Below are 23,265 nucleotides of genomic sequence, written 5' to 3'. Positions count from 1 at the left end.
TCCTCCTCTCCTCTCCTCTCCTCTCCTCTCCTCTCCTCTCCTCTCCTCTCCTCTCCTCTCCTCTCCTCTCCTCCCTAGTGAATATATGGAATCAGAAGAACTGAGTAATGGTAACTGCTCCCCCCACAGTCCTACATTTTCCCCTCCTTTACAGCACCCCATCTATCTCTTTCTTCCTCCTCCTCTCCCACTTTCTTTTTTCCTTTTCTCTCTCCATTCCTTGTGGGTGGATTTGTTTAGTAAGCGTAGAGTGAAGTGACCGAACACTCAGAGCCAATGTGTGTCTTTGATCTTCGTCACCTTGGACGCCAGCCACCTGTGTCCCGCAGCCATGGAGACAATGTTGCTGGGGAGATTGATGTGAACGTAGACAGGGCTATACTACTCGCTTGCACAGAGTTCTGATGAGGCAGGTCCAGAATTGTCACACTCCAAAATCTCTAGCTCCATCCATGTCTCTCACTCTTCCCTATGGTTCTTACTTTTCTTCATGCAATGTGTATTCCCAGCTGTGAGATTGCTGAATGTTGGAATGGCTGAAGGTGCAGGTTAAATACATAGGTTTCAGTTTCAGATCAGGGAGGAGGATTTAGGGTTCAACTGTCACAGTTTTAAGTGGTTGAGATCCCGGAACGTTTAGGGGCCTGGCCACTGCTATAAGCCCCCTACAGACACACACAGACACACACCCTGTCCCTTGCTTTCTCTTCTCCCCCCCCATCTCCCTCGCTCCCCTTCTCTCCCCTCTATTTTATGGTTGCTGGCATTGACAGAAATGCTTATTTCTGAATGGCGAGGGCGGACATTTGTCAAAGCACTGCGTTAGAAGGCGGTGTGCATATAGTTCTGTGATGCTGATATGGCACTCAGGTTTTTCCTTTCCTTTATCTCTGTGTCTGAATGATTGAAAGATATCTCTCGGTTGTGAATAGACTCTCTTCTCTGCCCCCTCTCTTCTCTCTTTGTTGCTAGAATCCATATTCTCTCTGGACTTTAGATCTGATATGAGCAGGGGCGCAACTTTCACTGGGAACGGGAGCCTCCTAAAACATCCTAAAATTGCATTTTTGTCCCCCCCCTGGATATGAGCATACTTGTCTTGATGAACTTTGCATTTGTACTGCCAATGGTAGGTCATGATTTAATCATTTAGTGATGAATTTTGTCCCTTCTCTCTCTCCATGTAGCTCCGGACGCCACTAAAGACCCGTGTCTGAAGGTGCGGTGCCCTCCTCACAAGGTGTGTTTCAGCCACGACTACCAGACAGCCATCTGCACCAACACCAATCACAAGCAGCCTAGACACAGGTAAGACTCTCATAAAGCACACCATTAGCCCTTAGTCCTCTACAATGAGCGGGAAAGGAAAAGAAAAGCTCAAACTCGAATGCCTTTCTTTAGCTTTATGGCTTTGATGATGTGTATAATTTAGTAACCTACAGTATACCCTGGCCTGCTATTAGCCACACCACCCACCTGCCTCCTAAGTGCAAATCATGTGCAATCACCATGTCCTAGCCTCTCTCTGCGGCCGTTGAAGTCCGTGGAGGTATGCACTCTGCATGGCATTACCTCAGCTTCTATTACTGCTCTTGTCCAATGAGATGGCGTTTGACTGACAGGGAGAACAGGAAGAAGGGGGAGGAGGAGGGGGCGGAAGAGGGGGGGGGGGCATATAATTACATATAGGATCTCTGTAGGGGAGAGAAAGACAGGGGAGGCGTGGGCCCCGCTCAACTCTTGATCCCGGTGCCTCTCTCCAGTCTTCAGTTTAATGCAAACAAATATAAATTATGCAATGGCCGTTAATAGGGAGTAAGTGCTCGTTACTCATAATTACTGGCGCCTCTGGGTGTACAGGCACAGAGAAGAGCAGAACAGAGACTAGTCACTGGAGGGCTCCAAGCACATCTTCTGTAGCTACCACTGCTCTGCTGATCCAGTTTCAAACGGAATATATCAGAAAAATAACCTGTGTACATGAGCATGCATTCAATTGTTGCGAATACTCTGGTTAATATAATAGCCAGATTAAAATGTTGACATGCTTTGCAAGAAGAAGGATTTCCCTTACAATCCAGTTTACATGGTAGCCTGGATAATCAGGCTACCTGATAGGACTTTGAAAGATGCTTAAAATCGGCAATCAAAATAAACGTTCTACTGTATCACAGGAATCGTCTCATTTTTGGGAAACCTATTTGATTCCGAGTCCAGACATATAAAGTTTATGTGAAAACTGTTTCAAAGATGCACACTTTCGGATTTTCCAAACTCACTTCATTTTCGCCAACGAGGAAGGCTCGCGCTCCTTGTCAGAGCGCATGCACAGATCAAATACACAGCTGGAACTTTAGTTAAAGTGTTCACACGTCCTAATAATTTGAATCGTGAGACCTTCAGGGTGATATTTGGGATGATGTTTCATAACTTGTTAAATTCAATGAAGTTATGGCATATTAAAACAGATTTCAATCTACCGCAGAGCTACGTACATGCAGAGGCACTCAGTGTTGTGAGTGATGTACTCTGAGTGACTGGAGCACCGGTTCATATACTGTATGTCTACACTATACCAGCTGGGTCATTGTTATACTGTGCCCTTAACCTAGTCAATCTCCATTTGCACTGTTAAAACAGCCAGCTGTGGTGTGTGTGTGTGTGTGTGTGTGTGTGTGTGTGTGTGTGTGTGTGTGTGTGTGTGTGTGTGTGTGTGTGTGTGTGTGTGTGTGTGTGTGTGTGTGTGTGTGTGTGTGTGTGTGTGTGTGTGTCAAGGGAAACACAGCTGAACCCCCCCCCTCCCCCCGGACCCCCACATACACGTACGAACGGTCGCACACACTATAACCAGGAGGCCAATGAGATGGAGCGAGACCCTGCCGCGATTTGAGAGAGCTGGACAGAGAGCACTAAGGAGGCAGGCAAATTAAGAGAAACCGATGGACAGAGAAAAACAACAAGATAGGAGGAAAAGAAGGATTATTCCCTTCTCTCTCTTTATTCTCCCTCCCTCTTCATTTTGCTCTCGCTCTCTCTCCTTCTCTCCTTCTCACTCTCTCTTTCTCGCTCTCTCTCCTTCTTTCCTTCTCACTCTCTATTTCTCGCTCTCTCACTCTCCCTCTCTCCCTCCTTGTGCTCTGTGGTCAGTCAGTCAGAATGATTGTCCGCTGGGTAAAGAAGAGAGTGAGAGTTTCACGGCAGGGTCTCCAGGGGTGGTCTGTGAGCCTAATGCCCTCCACTCTTCCCACACACGTACGCACACACCATTCTGTTACACCCCGACACGTAACACAGAGACCACACGCATGAACAAACACAGGCGTGTTGGACACACAGCTATCTGACAGCGATCCTTCTCTCCCTCGCCATGCGTATGTGTTATCCATCCAGACATAGATACCCTGACTAGAGGAAGCACATGCTTCAACACACCCACACACCCACACGCGCACACTCACACTCACACACACAGCTCTCCTAGGCGTTCAGGGTTATCTATGAAAAGGAGGGAGGAAGGAGCAGGGAAAGGGGAGGAGGAGGATGAGGGGGGACATCTTTAGGAGATTTTGATCAGCCTCATCAGCGTTTTATATTACACAGTATTATGAGACATAATTGCTTTTTTATTCACTCGTAGGTATTGGCAGTGCGTAGCATGTCTAATCTGTGATTATGGTGTTTTTGTCACGGCTGGGGAGTTGGATAATTATAGGCATCAAGGAGGTGTCTGCCTGCCGATCTGCACCGCACCATGATGCCTCAGACCTGGACGGGAATGGACCCGTTTCACAGCCAGAGATGTGTGACAGATTTACCCCTTACCCCCACTCTGACACACGCACCCTATTCATTCTCAAGTCAGCGTATTGACGTTCGCCGTACATCCCAGTTGTCAGATTCATTTCGGGGAAGGGTTTTGTGTTCTCTAACTTCACACCCCTGGTGTTGTTGTAGAGGAGGGTGATGTGTCGACAGACAGGCTGGGTGAGGGAGGGCGGAGCACTTAACGAGAAGATTGCTGGAAGATTTTATCCAATGTAATTACGCTCGTTATAGAAAAGCCCTGGTGGACCAGGGCCTTCATTACCCTGGCACACACACACACACACACACACACACACACACACACACTACTATCCACAAGGAGAGAGCGAGAGACTGAACCATGGATGTACAGTACGTCATTTGGTTTGAGAGTTACAGCAGTAATGGACGCCTCGGGCGCCATCTTGGTACGAAGACAATTAGATTGGAGTGATTAGACATGCTGTTATTATTATACTACTGCTATTTTGGACCGTTTGGAACAGGAAGTGTAGTTGGCAGACTTGTTTATCTACTGAATAGACAACTTTGATTGGGAGCGATGCAATGGTGTGCAATTTGACTTCTGCAACGTGCATTTTTGAATGCAATTTGGATGCAATTAAAGTTGTATAAACAAGCAATATCCAATGGAATTGAGTTCAAAGGCCTAGTTCAGTCAGAAAACGTGATTCCTCCGTGTTCTTATATAATACCACACTATGAGGTATGAATAATACTGTGAGATTGTGAACATTATGATAATCCCCTATTAGTGTAAGAGCTGTTTGAAAAGACAGCCTGAAAATCCCCAGGCGCTAAATAGTCCAAGTCGGTATTAGATAGAACGTCGTGGCCCAGCCCACCTATTTGGAAAAACAACCAGTGGAGAACTAGGTTACTCCATTGGCTCACAGCAAAAAAACTTGACCTTTTTCATGTGCAATTTTCTTGTTGTCTGCTTGTTTTAGTCAATTTCAAACTACATTTAAGAAAAGTACAACATGTCTAGAGATGACTTTTCAACACTGCCTGCTCCCTACCGTTCTCACTACTTGGAAAAACATAATATTGTAGGGCTTCCCTCATGCCCCTTTTCATGACGGCGCTAGCAGCCGCGCGAGTCAGTGCTAGCTAGCTACCGACCTAAGCTAGCCAAGACCAACAACACAAACAAATGAACTATATAGACGCGAGTGGTGAGTGGAGTTACAAACGGACTATACTAAACAAGTTAAATGTCTTATCTGTGATGAAATGTCTTCCACACGCACAACTACATGTTGCTGTCTGCTTGGACACTGGTTCCCCACGTTACCCACTCTCCTACACTGAATAGCCTGAAGCCACAGGAATCTTCTCGAAGCCGTCCTTATTTCCCTACGTGGGAGCATTGCCAACCGTAGGTCGGGATGTTTGACCTGGTTCATGTACATTGAACAGCACAGCAGCTTCTCTGCATGTTTTGTTATTTCTATGTAACAAAAAATTGACGCCCGATATTTTTTTGACGCCTCTTTTAAAATGGGGCTCAATTGGAAAGAATGTGGTTTTCCCCAATTTGTGGCCGTGGGGAGTTCCTTACGCGAAGATCGACTCAGACTATTAGTTCATGATAAAAGAGTTCTAAACCTCTCTGCCAATAGCAGCTATTCAGTTTTCCCCTCGCCACGCAGACCACTCCCAAAATTCTTCCTTGAGAAATAGCTCTTTGCGAAGAAGCTATTTTTGTCTTTTTTTTAAACCATTTTCATTTAAAACAATCCTTCTACATATACATAGTTGTACATAGTTGTTACCCAGAAATGATTTGTTATTGTGAATAAAACAGCTGCATTGGACCTTTAACATGCACTGTCGTCATTGGAAACCCCTGCAATTTTGTTCCAACTTCCTGGGTCTCTTACCACAGTGCTCACAGACATTTGGAATCGAGATACTGAGTCGAATAGAAATTAACAATCAAATCTGTTCGCTTATCTTTTAGTAATATGCTATTATATTGCATTATGCACACGTCTCTCACTGCCCCCCCCCCCCCCCCCCCCCTCTCTCTTTAGTGTGAAACCCAGAAAAGAAAGATTGGCCCACAAACACTGGGCAGGAGCAGGGGCCCATGGGAAGTGTGGTCCGTGCCCTGTCATCCATCCCAGCCCCGTGTGCGGCTCTGACGGCCACACCTACTCCTCCAAGGTGAGACGCACACCAACCCAACCCATCTTTTTCTCTCTCTCTCCCTCGTTCTGTCTTTCTTTAACCTCTCTTGTTTGGCTGCTCATTTATAGTCATAGATCTACCAGCATCATGGTCTTTCCCTGTTTATGTTTGTAGCATGTAGCAGCCGGACAGTGACAATCTTTGCACCATCTGTGAAGCTATAACATGACAGCAAGGTCAAACGTTAGCTCAGCCAAAATCATCTGAGAATGGGGAAAAAGGCTATCCACCCTTCATCATCCTCCTTCACGTCAGCCTCCCTACCCCTATCCCCCCTTCTTCTCTCCTCCCCCCCTTCTTCTCCCTCCCTCCCTCCCAACCCCCCCCCCCCCCCCCCCCCCCACACACACACACACACACACACACACACACACACACACACACACACACACACACAGAGAGAGAGAGCTTTGGAATGGCGACGCTCCGTAAATGCCCGCGTCAGCCGTGATGGATGACGCAGAGGATGAACTGTGTCTGCCGATGCCATTTGATTCCAGATCCTTCGGCTAGAGAAAAACAACCTCTCCCTCTTCTCCTCTCTTCTCCCTCGGTCTCGTTCACTTCTTCCCTCTCTTTCGCTCCCCAATTATCCCTCCTTTGCTCCCCCATCCCTCCACCTCACCCCCTCTGTCACCTTTACTGAGATAAAATGGCCATAGAATTTAAGCCCTTTTAATAGCTAAATACCACTCTTTAACCACAGACACACATACACGCACGCACGCACGCACACACACACACAATCTAATCTGGCCTGCGTTACCACTGAGGGATGCGATCCTCCGCCACATAGATTCATTGAGATCAATCAGTCCTCTTCTCATGGGGGTTCTGACGCACACACACTGACACACACACACTGAGACACACACACACACACACACACACACACACACACACACACACACACACACACACACACACACACACACACACACACACACACACACACACACACACACCCGCCCCCACTCCCCTTTGCCTCGTCCACTCCAGAGGTGGAGAGGGGGATTGGGGTGTCACTCTCCATCAGAGAGCGAAGGAGGGGAGGGGGAAAGGGGTGGCAGTGGTGTCCCTCTCTCCTCTCCCTATACCTGCTCCCTCTGGCTTCAGTGGTCTGGATAAATGTGTGGCCTCAGTTAGCTGCTAGAGTGATGTTGCCCCTACTGAGACGAACAGCAATATAACGGTTAGCGCCTGGGCTAAGAATCTGGCTCTTATAGTGTAGTGCTCTTATAAAGTGTGAAATGATGTTGGATTCTCACATGCATATGCACACACACACACACACACACACACACACACACACACACACACACACACACACACACACACACACACACACACACACACACACACACACACACACACACACACACACACACACACACACACACACACTCCAGATCCCATTATCAGAAGGATGCTTTCATCTCTGGAGAGAGACTGTAGCTTGCAGAGTAAAGCCCTTTACATTGCTCCTCTCTCCTAACTCTCTCCACTTCTCATCCCTCTCTCCCTCTCTCTCTCTCTGCTCATCCCCCTCTCTCCTAAACCCTCTGGATGAGTAGTGCTTCAGTCTGAACTTCTCAGCCCCCTCTACTCACTGTGGAACAATCATGTACTCTCTCTTTCTCTGTCTCATCTTCTCTCTCTCTTTGTGTCTCGCTTTTATGTTCCCTAATTCTCTCTATTACTGTGTCATTAGAGTGTAATGACACAGAAATAGAGAAAAATATAGTATTCCTTCGTCTCCCTATCGCTCTCTATCTCCCTCCTTCCTTTCCCCTCTACTGTTCTCTGTACTTGCCCCTCTACTTTTACCTCCCTAATTTTCTGGTTCTTTTCTGCATTTGTACATCATTTAAAACATATCAAAGCCGTACACAGAGAGAGCGAGAGAGATATTCCGAAATGTTCTCAGTACTGACACAGACAGTGTTTGACTAGCCTGGAAATGGCAGCTAAATTGAATTTTCTGGGGAATATTTCATAGGCTTCCTCTCCTCCCTCTGGACAGATAATTCAATATGTGTAGAACGGGAGAGTGGCGTACCTTTGTCAACAAATTGCATTAGGCGACATTAGTGCCGCTATCTAAGAACTGTCAGGGAGGAGGTGATGGATTTAAATTGGAATGTGTGAAATTGAAAGTGTCAACGGGAGAGCTGAGAGGAGAGAGACTGTGTGTGTGTGTGTGTGTGTGTGTGTGTGTGTGTGTGTGTGTGTGTGTGTGTGTGTGTGTGTGTGTGTGTGTGTGTGCGCATCTCTTGCAGACCCTCAGAGGGAAAATTGGATTTTATTTGGACAGAAAAAAGTCTTTACAATCCATTTGAGAAGGTTCATTATTTCAGGGATATTGTTTTAGTGCATTTAAAGGCTATTTCCATTTATTCATGACCTGATTACTGTACTCTGCTGTTGTATTGAGAAAATGGCTCTGCTCTAACACACAAGCCAGGAAAAGAAAGCCAGTAGCATCTGTGTTGTGTGTAAAAGTGTGTTTACATAGCTCCTTAATGGCCACATCTGTTCATTTGAGCTGAATGTCCAACGTTACCTCAAGGGAGACTTGCCGACCTCATCTGCCTCTCCATGAAGAAAGACTCCACTACCCATGACTCTCTGTGTTTCGTAGTGTAAGCTGGAGTTCCAGGCGTGCACATCAGGAAAGAGCATCGGTCTGAAGTGTGAGGGACCGTGCCCATGTCTGCCTGGTCAGGAACTGGTCAAACCACACAGAGACAAGGCAGAGAAGACCGGTGAGTAACCTTGAACCCTAAACCTGTCAGTCTGTCAATGAGTCGGTCAGTATCAGTCAGTCAGTCGTTGTGTAAGTGGCTTTTTGAATTGGCAAAATAAAGAAGTGCTTCAGTTGCACACACACACACACACGCACACACCAGTTAAAGTACACACACCCTTTTGTCCCAGCGTAGCATCTTGATCTAGTGAAATAAGCGCTGGTATTATGACAGCACATGCTGCCTCTCTGGCCTTGTTTGGTTTAAAGATGCCTGTATCCATACATCACATTACTAACACACTGTAACTGTGCTATCAACGCTCATACTCCACATAATTCACTCTCTTTAGTACGAGATTTGCAGCCATAGGCGGTGAAAATACAACTATTGATATCCTTGCTGACATTGTGAAACCAGTGTTGCGGCTGTACTTCAAGTACTCAACGCATGATGCATTTCAATACAGGTTAGGACGGAGTACAAGAGGCTGTATTGCGTGTTGTGTGTGCATTTTGCATCGGTACTAATGGAATTTTAAACCTGCATAGATGAGCTCTACCCTTCTAGATGTGATATAATGGTATGTTTTAAATAAATCAATGCGACTAAAGCTATCGGGAGAAACACGGCCTGTCATTATGAAAAAGAAACCAAATGTGTTCATTATGAATTGATTCATAAGCTGTCAGTGAGTTTCCTCGTGATCAAACACAGCCCTGACAAGATCTTTTAATCAGAAAGTGGTGGTGGTGGTGTATGCCTGAGCATGGTTAATCTGAATGTATCACAGAGATGGTGACAATTAAGTTAATGCAGTCACATATATGCGGACACACGCACACACACACACTGGAATGTACAACAAGCAAAAAACCTCCTTGTGCTTTTAGGAGTTGCCATCTCTTTTTTCGAGTGAGTGTGTGTTAAGACAATATAGCAGTATGGAAGGTGAGGGAGTGAGTGTGTGTTAAGACAATATAGCAGTATGGAAGGTGAGGGAGTGAGTGTGTGTTAAGACAGTATAGCAGTATGGAGGGTGAGGGACTGAGTGTGTGTTAAGGCAGTATAGCAGTATGGAGGGTGAGGGAGTGAGTGTGTGTTAAGACAGTATAGCAGTATGGAGGGTGAGGGAGTGAGTGTGTGTGTGTTAAGACAGTATAGCAGTATGAAGGGTGAGGGAGTGAGTGTGTGTTAAGACAGTATAGCAGTATGGAAGGTGAGGGAGTGAGTGTGTGTTAAGACAGTATAGCAGTATGGAGGGAGAGGGAGTGAGTGTGTGTTAAGACAGTATAGGAGTATGGAGGGAGACGGAGTGAGTGTGTGTTAAGACATGATAGCAGTATGGAGGGTGAGGGAGTGAGTGTGTGTTAAGACAGTATAGCAGTATGGAGGGTGAGGGAGTGAGTGTGTGTTAAGACAGTATAGCAGTATGGAGGGTGAGGGACTGAGTGTGTGTTAAGACAGTATAGTAGTATGGAGGGAGAGGGAGTGAGTGTGTGTTAAGACAGTATAGCAGTATGGAGGGTGAGGGAGTGAGTGTGTGTGTTAAGACAGTATAGCAGTATGGAGGGTGAGGGAGTGAATGTGTGTTAAGACAGTATAGCAGTATGGAGGGTGAGGGAGTGAGTGTGTGTTAAGACAGTATAGCAGTATGGAGGGTGATGGAGTGAGTGTGTGTTAAGACAGTATAGCAGTATGGAGGGTGAGGGAGTGTGTGTGTGTTAAGACAGTATAGCAGTATGGAGGGTGATGGAGTGAGTGTGTGTTAAGACAGTATAGCAGTATGGAGGGTGAGGGAGTGAGTGTGTGTTAATACAGTATAGCAGTATGGAGGGAGAGGGAGTGAGTGTGTGTTAAGACAGTATAGCAGTATGGAGGGTGAGGGAGTGAGTGTGTGTGTTAAGACAGTATAGCAGTATGGAGGGTGAGGGAGTGAGTGTGTGTTAAGACAGTATAGCAGTATGGACGGTGAGGGAGTGAGTGTGTTAAGACAGTATAGCAGTATGGAGGGTGATGGAGTGAGTGTGTGTTAAGACAGTATAGCAGTATGGAGGGTGAGGGAGTGTGTGTGTGTTAAGACAGTATAGCAGTATGGAGGGTGATGGAGTGAGTGTGTGTTAAGACAGTATAGCAGTATTGAGGGTGAGGGACTGAGTGTGTGTTAAGACAGTATAGCAGTATGGAGGGTGAGGGAGTGAGTGTGTGTTAAGACAGTATAGCAGTATGGAGGGTGAGGGAGCGTGTGTGTTAAGACAGTATAGCAGTATGGAGGGTGAGGGACGGAGTGTGTGTTAAGACAGTTTAGCAGTATGGAGGGTGAGGGAGTGAGTGTGTGTTGAGACAGTATAGCAGTATGGAGGGTGAGGGAGTGAGTGTGTGTTAAGACAGGATAGCAGTATGGAGGGTGAGGGAGTGAGTGTGTGTTGAGACAGTATAGCAGTATGGAGGGTGAGGGAGTGTGTGTGTGTTAAGACAGTATGGAGGGTGAGGGAGTATGTGTGTGTTAAGACAGTATAGCAGTATGGAGGGTGAGGGAGTGAGTGTGTGTTGAGAAAGTATAGCAGTATGGAGGGTGATGGAGTGAGTGTGTGTTAAGACAGTATAGCAGTATGGAGGGTGAGGGAGTGAGTGTGCGTTAAGACAGTATAGCAGTATGGAGGGTGAGGGAGTGAGTGTGTGTTAAGACAGGATAGCAGTATGGAGGGTGAGGGAGTGAGTGTGTGTTAAGACAGTATAGCAGTATGGAGGGTGAGGGAGTGAGTGTGTGTTAAGACAGTATAGCAGTATGGAGGGTGAGGGAGTGAGTGTGTGTTAAGACAGGATAGCAGTATGGAGGGTGAGGGAGTGAGTGTGTGTTGAGACAGTATAGCAGTATGGAGGGTGAGGGAGTGTGTGTGTGTTAAGACAGTATGGAGGGTGAGGGAGTATGTGTGTGTTAAGACAGTATAGCAGTATGGAGGGTGAGGGAGTGAGTGTGTGTTGAGAAAGTATAGCAGTATGGAGGGTGATGGAGTGAGTGTGTGTTAAGACAGTATAGCAGTATGGAGGGTGAGGGAGTGAGTGTGCGTTAAGACAGTATAGCAGTATGGAGGGTGAGGGAGTGAGTGTGTGTTAAGACAGGATAGCAGTATGGAGGGTGAGGGAGTGAGTGTGTGTTAAGACAGTATAGCAGTATGGAGGGTGAGGGAGTGAGTGTGTGTTAAGACAGTATAGCAGTATGGAAGGTGAGGGAGTGAGTGTGTGTTAAGACAGTATAGCAGTATGGAGGGAGAGGGAGTGAGTGTGTGTTAAGACAGTATAGGAGTATGGAGGGAGACGGAGTGAGTGTGTGTTAAGACAGTATAGCAGTATGGAGGGTGAGGGACTGAGTGTGTGTTAAGACAGTATAGCAGTATGGAGGGTGATGGAGTGAGTGTGTGTTAAGACAGTATAGTAGTATGGAGGGAGAGGGAGTGAGTGTGTGTTAAGACAGTATAGCAGTATGGAGGGTGAGGGAGTGAGTGTGTGTGTTAAGACAGTATAGCAGTATGGAGGGTGAGGGAGTGAATGTGTGTTAAGACAGTATAGCAGTATGGAGGGTGAGGGAGTGAGTGTGTGTTAAGACAGTATAGCAGTATGGAGGGTGATGGAGTGAGTGTGTGTTAAGACAGTATAGCAGTATGGAGGGTGAGGGAGTGTGTGTGTGTTAAGACAGTATAGCAGTATGGAGGGTGATGGAGTGAGTGTGTGTTAAGACAGTATAGCAGTATGGAGGGTGAGGGAGTGAGTGTGTGTTAAGACAGTATAGCAGTATGGACGGTGAGGGAGTGAGTGTGTGTTAAGACAGTATAGCAGTATGGAGGGTGATGGAGTGAGTGTGTGTTAAGACAGTATAGCAGTATGGAGGGTGAGGGAGTGTGTGTGTGTTAAGACAGTATAGAAGTATGGAGGGTGATGGAGTGAGTGTGTGTTAAGACAGTATAGCAGTATTGAGGGTGAGGGACTGAGTGTGTGTTAAGACAGTATAGCAGTATGGAGGGTGAGGGAGTGAGTGTGTGTTAAGACAGTATAGCAGTATGGAGGGTGAGGGAGCGTGTGTGTTAAGACAGTATAGCAGTATGGAGGGTGAGGGACGGAGTGTGTGTTAAGACAGTTTAGCAGTATGGAGGGTGAGGGAGTGAGTGTGTGTTGAGACAGTATAGCAGTATGGAGGGTGAGGGAATGAGTGTGTGTTAAGACAGGATAGCAGTATGGAGGGTGAGGGAGTGAGTGTGTGTTGAGACAGTATAGCAGTATGGAGGGTGAGGGAGTGTGTGTGTGTTAAGACAGTATGGAGGGTGAGGGAGTGTGTGTGTGTTAAGACAGTATAGCAGTATGGAGGGTGAGGGAGTGAGTGTGTGTTAAGACAGTATAGCAGTATGGAGGGTGAGGGAGTGAGTGTGTGTTAAGACAGGATAGCAGTATGGAGGGTGAGGGAGTGAGTGTGTGTTAAGACAGTATAGCAGTATGGAGGGTGAGGGAGTGAGTGTGTGTTAAGACAGTATAGCAGTATGGAAGGTGAGGGAGTGAGTGTGTGTTAAGACAGTATAGCAGTATGGAGGGAGAGGGAGTGAGTGTGTGTTAAGACAGTATAGGAGTATGGAGGGAGACGGAGTGAGTGTGTGTTAAGACAGTATAGGAGTATGGAGGGAGACGGAGTGAGTGTGTGTTAAGACATGATTGCAGTATGGAGGGTGAGGGAGTGAGTGTGTGTTAAGACAGTATAGCAGTATGGAGGGTGAGGGAGTGAGTGTGTGTTAAGACAGTATAGCAGTATGGAGGGTGATGGAGTGAGTGTGTGTTAAGACAGTATAGCAGTATGGAGGGTGAGGGAGTGTGTGTGTGTTAAGACAGTATAGCAGTATGGAGGGTGATGGAGTGAGTGTGTGTTAAGACAGTATAGCAGTATGGAGGGTGAGGGAGTGAGTGTGTGTTAATACAGTATAGCAGTATGGAGGGAGAGGGAGTGAGTGTGTGTTAAGACAGTATAGCAGTATGGAGGGTGAGGGAGTGAGTGTGTGTGTTAAGACAGTATAGCAGTATGGAGGGTGAGGGAGTGAGTGTGTGTTAAGACAGTATAGCAGTATGGAAGGTGAGGGAGTGAGTGTGTGTTAAGACAGTATAGCAGTATGGAGGGAGAGGGAGTGAGTGTGTGTTAAGACAGTATAGGAGTATGGAGGGAGACGGAGTGAGTGTGTGTTAAGACAGTATAGGAGTATGGAGGGAGACGGAGTGAGTGTGTGTTAAGACATGATTGCAGTATGGAGGGTGAGGGAGTGAGTGTGTGTTAAGACAGTATAGCAGTATGGAGGGTGAGGGAGTGAGTGTGTGTTAAGACAGTATAGCAGTATGGAGGGTGATGGAGTGAGTGTGTGTTAAGACAGTATAGCAGTATGGAGGGTGAGGGAGTGTGTGTGTGTTAAGACAGTATAGCAGTATGGAGGGTGATGGAGTGAGTGTGTGTTAAGACAGTATAGCAGTATGGAGGGTGAGGGAGTGAGTGTGTGTTAATACAGTATAGCAGTATGGAGGGTGAGGGAGTGAGTGTGTGTGTTAAGACAGTATAGCAGTATGGAGGGAGAGGGAGTGAGTGTGTGTGTTAAGACAGTATAGCAGTATGGAGGGAGAGGGAGTGAGTGTGTGTTAAGACAGTATAGCAGTATGGAGGGTGAGGGAGTGAGTGTGTGTGTTAAGACAGTATAGCAGTATGGAGGGTGAGGGAGCGTGTGTGTTAAGACAGTATAGCAGTATGGAGGGTGAGGGACGGAGTGTGTGTTAAGACAGTTTAGCAGTATGGAGGGTGAGGGAGTGAGTGTGTGTTGAGACAGTATAGCAGTATGGAGGGTGAGGGAGTGAGTGTGTGTTAAGACAGGATAGCAGTATGGAGGGTGAGGGAGTGAGTGTGTGTTGAGACAGTATAGCAGTATGGAGGGTGAGGGAGTGTGTGTGTGTTAAGACAGTTTAGCAGTATGGAGGGTGAGGGAGTGAGTGTGTGTTGAGAAAGTATAGCAGTATGGAGGGTGATGGAGTGAGTGTGTGTTAAGACAGTATAGCAGTATGGAGGGTGAGGGAGTGAGTGTGTGTTAAGACAGTATAGCAGTATGGAGGGTGAGGGAGTGAGTGTGTGTTAAGACAGGATAGCAGTATGGAGGGTGAGGGAGTGAGTGTGTGTTAAGACAGTATAGCAGTATGGAGGGTGAGGGAGTGAGTGTGTGTTAAGACAGTATAGCAGTATGGAAGGTGAGGGAGTGAGTGTGTGTTAAGACAGTATAGCAGTATGGAGGGAGAGGGAGTGAGTGTGTGTTAAGACAGTATAGGAGTATGGAGGGAGACGGAGTGAGTGTGTGTTAAGACAGTATAGCAGTATGGAGGGTGAGGGACCGAGTGTGTGTTAAGACAGTATAGCAGTATGGAGGGTGATGGAGTGAGTGTGTGTTAAGACAGTATAGTAGTATGGAGGGAGAGGGAGTGAGTGTGTGTTAAGACAGTATAGCAGTATGGAGGGTGAGGGAGTGAGTGTGTGTGTGTTAAGACAGTATAGCAGTATGGAGGGTGAGGGAGCGTGTGTGTTAAGACAGTATAGCAGTATGGAGGGTGAGGGACGGAGTGTGTGTTAAGACAGTTTAGCAGTATGGAGGGTGAGGGAGTGAGTGTGTGTTGAGACAGTATAGCAGTATGGAGGGTGAGGGAGTGAGTGTGTGTTAAGACAGGATAGCAGTATGGAGGGTGAGGGAGTGAGTGTGTGTTGAGACAGTATAGCAGTATGGAGGGTGAGGGAGTGTGTGTGTGTTAAGACAGTTTAGCAGTATGGAGGGTGAGGGAGTGAGTGTGTGTTGAGAAAGTATAGCAGTATGGAGGGTGATGGAGTGAGTGTGTGTTAAGACAGTATAGCAGTATGGAGGGTGAGGGAGTGAGTGTGTGTTAAGACAGTATAGCAGTATGGAGGGTGAGGGAGTGAGTGTGTGTTAAGACAGGATAGCAGTATGGAGGGTGAGGGAGTGAGTGTGTGTTAAGACAGTATAGCAGTATGGAGGGTGAGGGAGTGAGTGTGTGTTAAGACAGTATAGCAGTATGGAAGGTGAGGGAGTGAGTGTGTGTTAAGACAGTATAGCAGTATGGAGGGAGAGGGAGTGAGTGTGTGTTAAGACAGTATAGGAGTATGGAGGGAGACGGAGTGAGTGTGTGTTAAGACAGTATAGCAGTATGGAGGGTGAGGGACCGAGTGTGTGTTAAGACAGTATAGCAGTATGGAGGGTGATGGAGTGAGTGTGTGTTAAGACAGTATAGTAGTATGGAGGGAGAGGGAGTGAGTGTGTGTTAAGACAGTATAGCAGTATGGAGGGTGAGGGAGTGAGTGTGTGTGTGTTAAGACAGTATAGCAGTATGGAGGGTGAGGGAGTGAATGTGTGTTAAGACAGTATAGCAGTATGGAGGGTGAGGGAGTGAGTGTGTGTTAAGACAGTATAGCAGTATGGAGGGTGATGGAGTGAGTGTGTGTTAAGACAGTATAGCAGTATGGAGGGTGAGGGAGTGTGTGTGTGTTAAGACAGTATAGCAGTATGGAGGGTGATGGAGTGAGTGTGTGTTAAGACAGTATAGCAGTATGGAGGGTGAGGGAGTGAGTGTGTGTTAATACAGTATAGCAGTATGGAGGGAGAGGGAGTGAGTGTGTGTTAAGACAGTATAGCAGTATGGAGGGTGAGGGAGTGAGTGTGTGTGTTAAGACAGTATAGCAGTATGGAGGGTGAGGGAGTGAGTGTGTGTTAAGACAGTATAGCAGTATGGACGGTGAGGGAGTGAGTGTGTGTTAAGACAGTATAGCAGTATGGAGGGTGATGGAGTGAGTGTGTGTTAAGACAGTATAGCAGTATGGAGGGTGAGGGAGTGTGTGTGTGTTAAGACAGTATAGCAGTATGGAGGGTGATGGAGTGAGTGTGTGTTAAGACAGTATAGCAGTATTGAGGGTGAGGGACTGAGTGTGTGTTAAGACAGTATAGCAGTATGGAGGGTGAGGGAGTGAGTGTGTGTTAAGACAGTATAGCAGTATGGAGGGTGAGGGAGCGTGTGTGTTAAGACAGTATAGCAGTATGGAGGGTGAGGGACGGAGTGTGTGTTAAGACAGTTTAGCAGTATGGAGGGTGAGGGAGTGAGTGTGTGTTGAGACAGTATAGCAGTATGGAGGGTGAGGGAGTGAGTGTGTGTTAAGACAGGATAGCAGTATGGAGGGTGAGGGAGTGAGTGTGTGTTGAGACAGTATAGCAGTATGGAGGGTGAGGGAGTGTGTGTGTGTTAAGACAGTATGGAGGGTGAGGGAGTGTGTGTGTGTTAAGACAGTATAGCAGTATGGAGGGTGAGGGAGTGTGTGTGTGTTAAGACAGTATAGCAGTATGGAGGGTGATGGAGTGAGTGTGTGTTAAGACAGTATAGCAGTATGGAGGGTGAGGGAGTGAGTGTGTGTTAATACAGTATAGCAGTATGGAGGGAGAGGGAGTGAGTGTGTGTTAAGACAGTATAGCAGTATGGAGGGTGAGGGAGTGAGTGTGTGTGTTAAGACAGTATAGCAGTATGGAGGGAGAGGGAGTGAGTGTGTGTTAAGACAGTATAGCAGTATGGAGGGTGAGGGAGTGAGTGTGTGTGTTAAGACAGTATAGCAGTATGGAGGGTGAGGGAGTGAGTGTGTGTTAAGACAGTATAGCAGTATGGACGGTGAGGGAGTGAGTGTGTGTTAAGACAGTATAGCAGTATGGAGGGTGAGGGAGTGACTGTGTGTTGAGACAGTATAGCAGTATGGAGGGTGAGGGAGTGTGTGTGTGTTAAGACAGTATGGAGGGTGAGGGAGTGTGTGTGTGTTAAGACAGTATAGCAGTATGGAGGGTGAGGGAGTGAGTGTGTGTTGAGACAGTATAGCAGTATGGAGGGTGATGGAGTGAGTGTGTGTTAAGACAGTTTAGCAGTATGGAGGGTGAGGGAGTGAGTGTGTGTTGAGACAGTATAGCAGTATGGAGGGTGAGGGAGTGAGTGTGTGTTAAGACAGGATAGCAGAATGGAGGGTGAGGGAGTGAGTGTGTGTTGAGACAGTATAGCAGTATGGAGGGTGAGGGAGTGTGTGTGTGTTAAGACAGTATGGAGGGTGAGGGAGTGTGTGTGTGTTAAGACAGTATAGCAGTATGGAGGGTGAGGGAGTGAGTGTGTGTTGAGAAAGTATAGCAGTATGGAGGGTGATGGAGTGAGTGTGTGTTAAGACAGTATAGCAGTATGGAGGGTGAGGGAGTGAGTGTGTGTTAAGACAGTATAGCAGTATGGAGGGTGAGGGAGTGAGTGTGTGTTAAGACAGTATAGCAGTATGGAGGGTGAGGGAGTGAGTGTGTGTTAAGACAGTATAGCAGTATGGAGGGTGAGGGAGTGAGTGTGTGTTAAGACAGTATAGCAGTATGGAAGGTGAGGGAGTGAGTGTGTGTTAAGACAGTATAGCAGTATGGAGGGAGAGGGAGTGAGTGTGTGTTAAGACAGTATAGGAGTATGGAGGGAGACGGAGTGAGTGTGTGTTAAGACAGTATAGGAGTATGGAGGGAGACGGAGTGAGTGTGTGTTAAGACATGATTGCAGTATGGAGGGTGAGGGAGTGAGTGTGTGTTAAGACAGTATAGCAGTATGGAGGGTGAGGGAGTGAGTGTGTGTTAAGACAGTATAGCAGTATGGAGGGTGATGGAGTGAGTGTGTGTTAAGACAGTATAGCAGTATGGAGGGTGAGGGAGTGTGTGTGTGTTAAGACAGTATAGCAGTATGGAGGGTGATGGAGTGAGTGTGTGTTAAGACAGTATAGCAGTATGGAGGGTGAGGGAGTGAGTGTGTGTTAATACAGTATAGCAGTATGGAGGGAGAGGGAGTGAGTGTGTGTTAAGACAGTATAGCAGTATGGAGGGTGAGGGAGTGAGTGTGTGTGTTAAGACAGTATAGCAGTATGGAGGGAGAGGGAGTGAGTGTGTGTTAAGACAGTATAGCAGTATGGAGGGTGAGGGAGTGAGTGTGTGTGTTAAGACAGTATAGCAGTATGGAGGGTGAGGGAGTGAGTGTGTGTTAAGACAGTATAGGAGTATGGAGGGAGACGGAGTGAGTGTGTGTTAAGACATGATTGCAGTATGGAGGGTGAGGGAGTGAGTGTGTGTTAAGACAGTATAGCAGTATGGAGGGTGAGGGAGTGAGTGTGTGTTAAGACAGTATAGCAGTATGGACGGTGAGGGAGTGAGTGTGTGTTAAGACAGTATAGCAGTATGGAGGGTGATGGAGTGAGTGTGTGTTAAGACAGTATAGCAGTATGGAGGGTGAGGGAGTGTGTGTGTGTTAAGACAGTATAGCAGTATGGAGGGTGATGGAGTGAGTGTGTGTTAAGACAGTATAGCAGTATTGAGGGTGAGGGACTGAGTGTGTGTTAAGACAGTATAGCAGTATGGAGGGTGAGGGAGTGAGTGTGTGTTAAGACAGTATAGCAGTATGGAGGGTGAGGGAGCGTGTGTGTTAAGACAGTATAGCAGTATGGAGGGTGAGGGACGGAGTGTGTGTTAAGACAGTTTAGCAGTATGGAGGGTGAGGGAGTGAGTGTGTGTTGAGACAGTATAGCAGTATGGAGGGTGAGGGAGTGAGTGTGTGTTAAGACAGGATAGCAGTATGGAGGGTGAGGGAGTGAGTGTGTGTTGAGACAGTATAGCAGTATGGAGGGTGAGGGAGTGTGTGTGTGTTAAGACAGTATGGAGGGTGAGGGAGTGTGTGTGTGTTAAGACAGTATAGCAGTATGGAGGGTGAGGGAGTGTGTGTGTGTTAAGACAGTATAGCAGTATGGAGGGTGATGGAGTGAGTGTGTGTTAAGACAGTATAGCAGTATGGAGGGTGAGGGAGTGAGTGTGTGTTAATACAGTATAGCAGTATGGAGGGAGAGGGAGTGAGTGTGTGTTAAGACAGTATAGCAGTATGGAGGGTGAGGGAGTGAGTGTGTGTGTTAAGACAGTATAGCAGTATGGAGGGAGAGGGAGTGAGTGTGTGTTAAGACAGTATAGCAGTATGGAGGGTGAGGGAGTGAGTGTGTGTGTTAAGACAGTATAGCAGTATGGAGGGTGAGGGAGTGAGTGTGTGTTAAGACAGTATAGCAGTATGGACGGTGAGGGAGTGAGTGTGTGTTAAGACAGTATAGCAGTATGGAGGGTGAGGGAGTGACTGTGTGTTGAGACAGTATAGCAGTATGGAGGGTGAGGGAGTGTGTGTGTGTTAAGACAGTATGGAGGGTGAGGGAGTGTGTGTGTGTTAAGACAGTATAGCAGTATGGAGGGTGAGGGAGTGAGTGTGTGTTGAGACAGTATAGCAGTATGGAGGGTGATGGAGTGAGTGTGTGTTAAGACAGTTTAGCAGTATGGAGGGTGAGGGAGTGAGTGTGTGTTGAGACAGTATAGCAGTATGGAGGGTGAGGGAGTGAGTGTGTGTTAAGACAGGATAGCAGAATGGAGGGTGAGGGAGTGAGTGTGTGTTGAGACAGTATAGCAGTATGGAGGGTGAGGGAGTGTGTGTGTGTTAAGACAGTATGGAGGGTGAGGGAGTGTGTGTGTGTTAAGACAGTATAGCAGTATGGAGGGTGAGGGAGTGAGTGTGTGTTGAGAAAGTATAGCAGTATGGAGGGTGATGGAGTGAGTGTGTGTTAAGACAGTATAGCAGTATGGAGGGTGAGGGAGTGAGTGTGTGTTAAGACAGTATAGCAGTATGGAGGGTGAGGGAGTGAGTGTGTGTTAAGACAGTATAGCAGTATGGAGGGTGAGGGAGTGAGTGTGTGTTAAGACAGTATAGCAGTATGGAGGGTGAGGGAGTGAGTGTGTGTTAAGACAGTATAGCAGTATGGAAGGTGAGGGAGTGAGTGTGTGTTAAGACAGTATAGCAGTATGGAGGGAGAGGGAGTGAGTGTGTGTTAAGACAGTATAGGAGTATGGAGGGAGACGGAGTGAGTGTGTGTTAAGACAGTATAGGAGTATGGAGGGAGACGGAGTGAGTGTGTGTTAAGACATGATTGCAGTATGGAGGGTGAGGGAGTGAGTGTGTGTTAAGACAGTATAGCAGTATGGAGGGTGAGGGAGTGAGTGTGTGTTAAGACAGTATAGCAGTATGGAGGGTGATGGAGTGAGTGTGTGTTAAGACAGTATAGCAGTATGGAGGGTGAGGGAGTGTGTGTGTGTTAAGACAGTATAGCAGTATGGAGGGTGATGGAGTGAGTGTGTGTTAAGACAGTATAGCAGTATGGAGGGTGAGGGAGTGAGTGTGTGTTAATACAGTATAGCAGTATGGAGGGAGAGGGAGTGAGTGTGTGTTAAGACAGTATAGCAGTATGGAGGGTGAGGGAGTGAGTGTGTGTGTTAAGACAGTATAGCAGTATGGAGGGAGAGGGAGTGAGTGTGTGTTAAGACAGTATAGCAGTATGGAGGGTGAGGGAGTGAGTGTGTGTGTTAAGACAGTATAGCAGTATGGAGGGTGAGGGAGTGAGTGTGTGTTAAGACAGTATAGCAGTATGGACGGTGAGGGAGTGAGTGTGTGTTAAGACAGTATAGCAGTATGGAGGGTGAGGGAGTGACTGTGTGTTGAGACAGTATAGCAGTATGGAGGGTGAGGGAGTGTGTGTGTGTTAAGACAGTATGGAGGGTGAGGGAGTGTGTGTGTGTTAAGACAGTATAGAAGTATGGAGGGTGAGGGAGTGAGTGTGTGTGTTAAGACAGTATAGCAGTATGGAGGGTGAGGGAGTGAGTGTGTGTTAAGACAGTATAGCAGTATGGACGGTGAGGGAGTGAGTGTGTGTTAAGACAGTATAGCAGTATGGAGGGTGAGGGAGTGACTGTGTGTTGAGACAGTATAGCAGTATGGAGGGTGAGGGAGTGTGTGTGTGTTAAGACAGTATGGAGGGTGAGGGAGTGTGTGTGTGTTAAGACAGTATAGCAGTATGGAGGGTGAGGGAGTGAGTGTGTGTTGAGACAGTATAGCAGTATGGAGGGTGATGGAGTGAGTGTGTGTTAAGACAGTTTAGCAGTATGGAGGGTGAGGGAGTGAGTGTGTGTTGAGACAGTATAGCAGTATGGAGGGTGAGGGAGTGAGTGTGTGTTAAGACAGGATAGCAGTATGGAGGGTGAGGGAGTGAGTGTGTGTTGAGACAGTATAGCAGTATGGAGGGTGAGGGAGTGTGTGTGTGTTAAGACAGTATGGAGGGTGAGGGAGTGTGTGTGTGTTAAGACAGTATAGCAGTATGGAGGGTGAGGGAGTGAGTGTGTGTTGAGAAAGTATAGCAGTATGGAGGGTGATGGAGTGAGTGTGTGTTAAGACAGTATAGCAGTATGGAGGGTGAGGGAGTGAGTGTGTGTTAAGACAGTATAGCAGTATGGAGGGTGAGGGAGTGAGTGTGTGTTAAGACAGGATAGCAGTATGGAGGGTGAGGGAGTGAGTGTGTGTTAAGACAGTATAGCAGTATGGAGGGTGAGGGAGTGAGTGTGTGTTAAGACAGTATAGCAGTATGGAAGGTGAGGGAGTGAGTGTGTGTTAAGACAGTATAGCAGTATGGAGGGAGAGGGAGTGAGTGTGTGTTAAGACAGTATAGGAGTATGGAGGGAGACGGAGTGAGTGTGTGTTAAGACAGTATAGCAGTATGGAGGGTGAGGGAGTGTGTGTGTGTTAAGACAGTATAGCAGTATGGAGGGTGATGGAGTGAGTGTGTGTTAAGACAGTATAGCAGTATTGAGGGTGAGGGACTGAGTGTGTGTTAAGACAGTATAGCAGTATGGAGGGTGAGGGAGTGAGTGTGTGTTAAGACAGTATAGCAGTATGGAGGGTGAGGGAGCGTGTGTGTTAAGACAGTATAGCAGTATGGAGGGTGAGGGACGGAGTGTGTGTTAAGACAGTTTAGCAGTATGGAGGGTGAGGGAGTGAGTGTGTGTTGAGACAGTATAGCAGTATGGAGGGTGAGGGAGTGAGTGTGTGTTAAGACAGGATAGCAGTATGGAGGGTGAGGGAGTGAGTGTGTGTTGAGATAGTATAGCAGTATGGAGGGTGAGGGAGTGTGTGTGTGTTAAGACAGTATGGAGGGTGAGGGAGTGTGTGTGTGTTAAGACAGTATAGCAGTATGGAGGGTGAGGGAGTGTGTGTGTGTTAAGACAGTATAGCAGTATGGAGGGTGATGGAGTGAGTGTGTGTTAAGACAGTATAGCAGTATGGAGGGTGAGGGAGTGAGTGTGTGTTAATACAGTATAGCAGTATGGAGGGAGAGGGAGTGAGTGTGTGTTAAGACAGTATAGCAGTATGGAGGGTGAGGGAGTGAGTGTGTGTGTTAAGACAGTATAGCAGTATGGAGGGAGAGGGAGTGAGTGTGTGTTAAGACAGTATAGCAGTATGGAGGGTGAGGGAGTGAGTGTGTGTGTTAAGACAGTATAGCAGTATGGAGGGTGAGGGAGTGAGTGTGTGT

General features: G+C 47.1%; 1 protein-coding gene across 2 annotated transcripts in view; it reads left to right on the top strand.

Moving 5' to 3' along the window:
- The window catches only part of spock1 (SPARC (osteonectin), cwcv and kazal like domains proteoglycan 1), a 289,083-nt gene that overhangs the window by 202,279 nt on the left and 63,539 nt on the right, over nt 1–23,265 (top strand). For both annotated transcript variants that reach the window (XM_055926788.1, XM_055926789.1), the window contains 3 exons: nt 1,188–1,308; nt 5,865–5,997; nt 8,663–8,786. In XM_055926788.1, the coding sequence (XP_055782763.1) occupies nt 1,188–1,308; nt 5,865–5,997; nt 8,663–8,786 (378 nt within the window). The remainder of the gene's footprint in view (nt 1–1,187; nt 1,309–5,864; nt 5,998–8,662; nt 8,787–23,265) is intronic.

This window comes from Salvelinus fontinalis, chromosome 6 (assembly GCF_029448725.1).
Source record: "Salvelinus fontinalis isolate EN_2023a chromosome 6, ASM2944872v1, whole genome shotgun sequence".
Classification (NCBI taxonomy): Eukaryota; Metazoa; Chordata; class Actinopteri; order Salmoniformes; family Salmonidae; genus Salvelinus; species Salvelinus fontinalis.
This window is presented reverse-complemented; position numbering and strand designations above follow the sequence as displayed.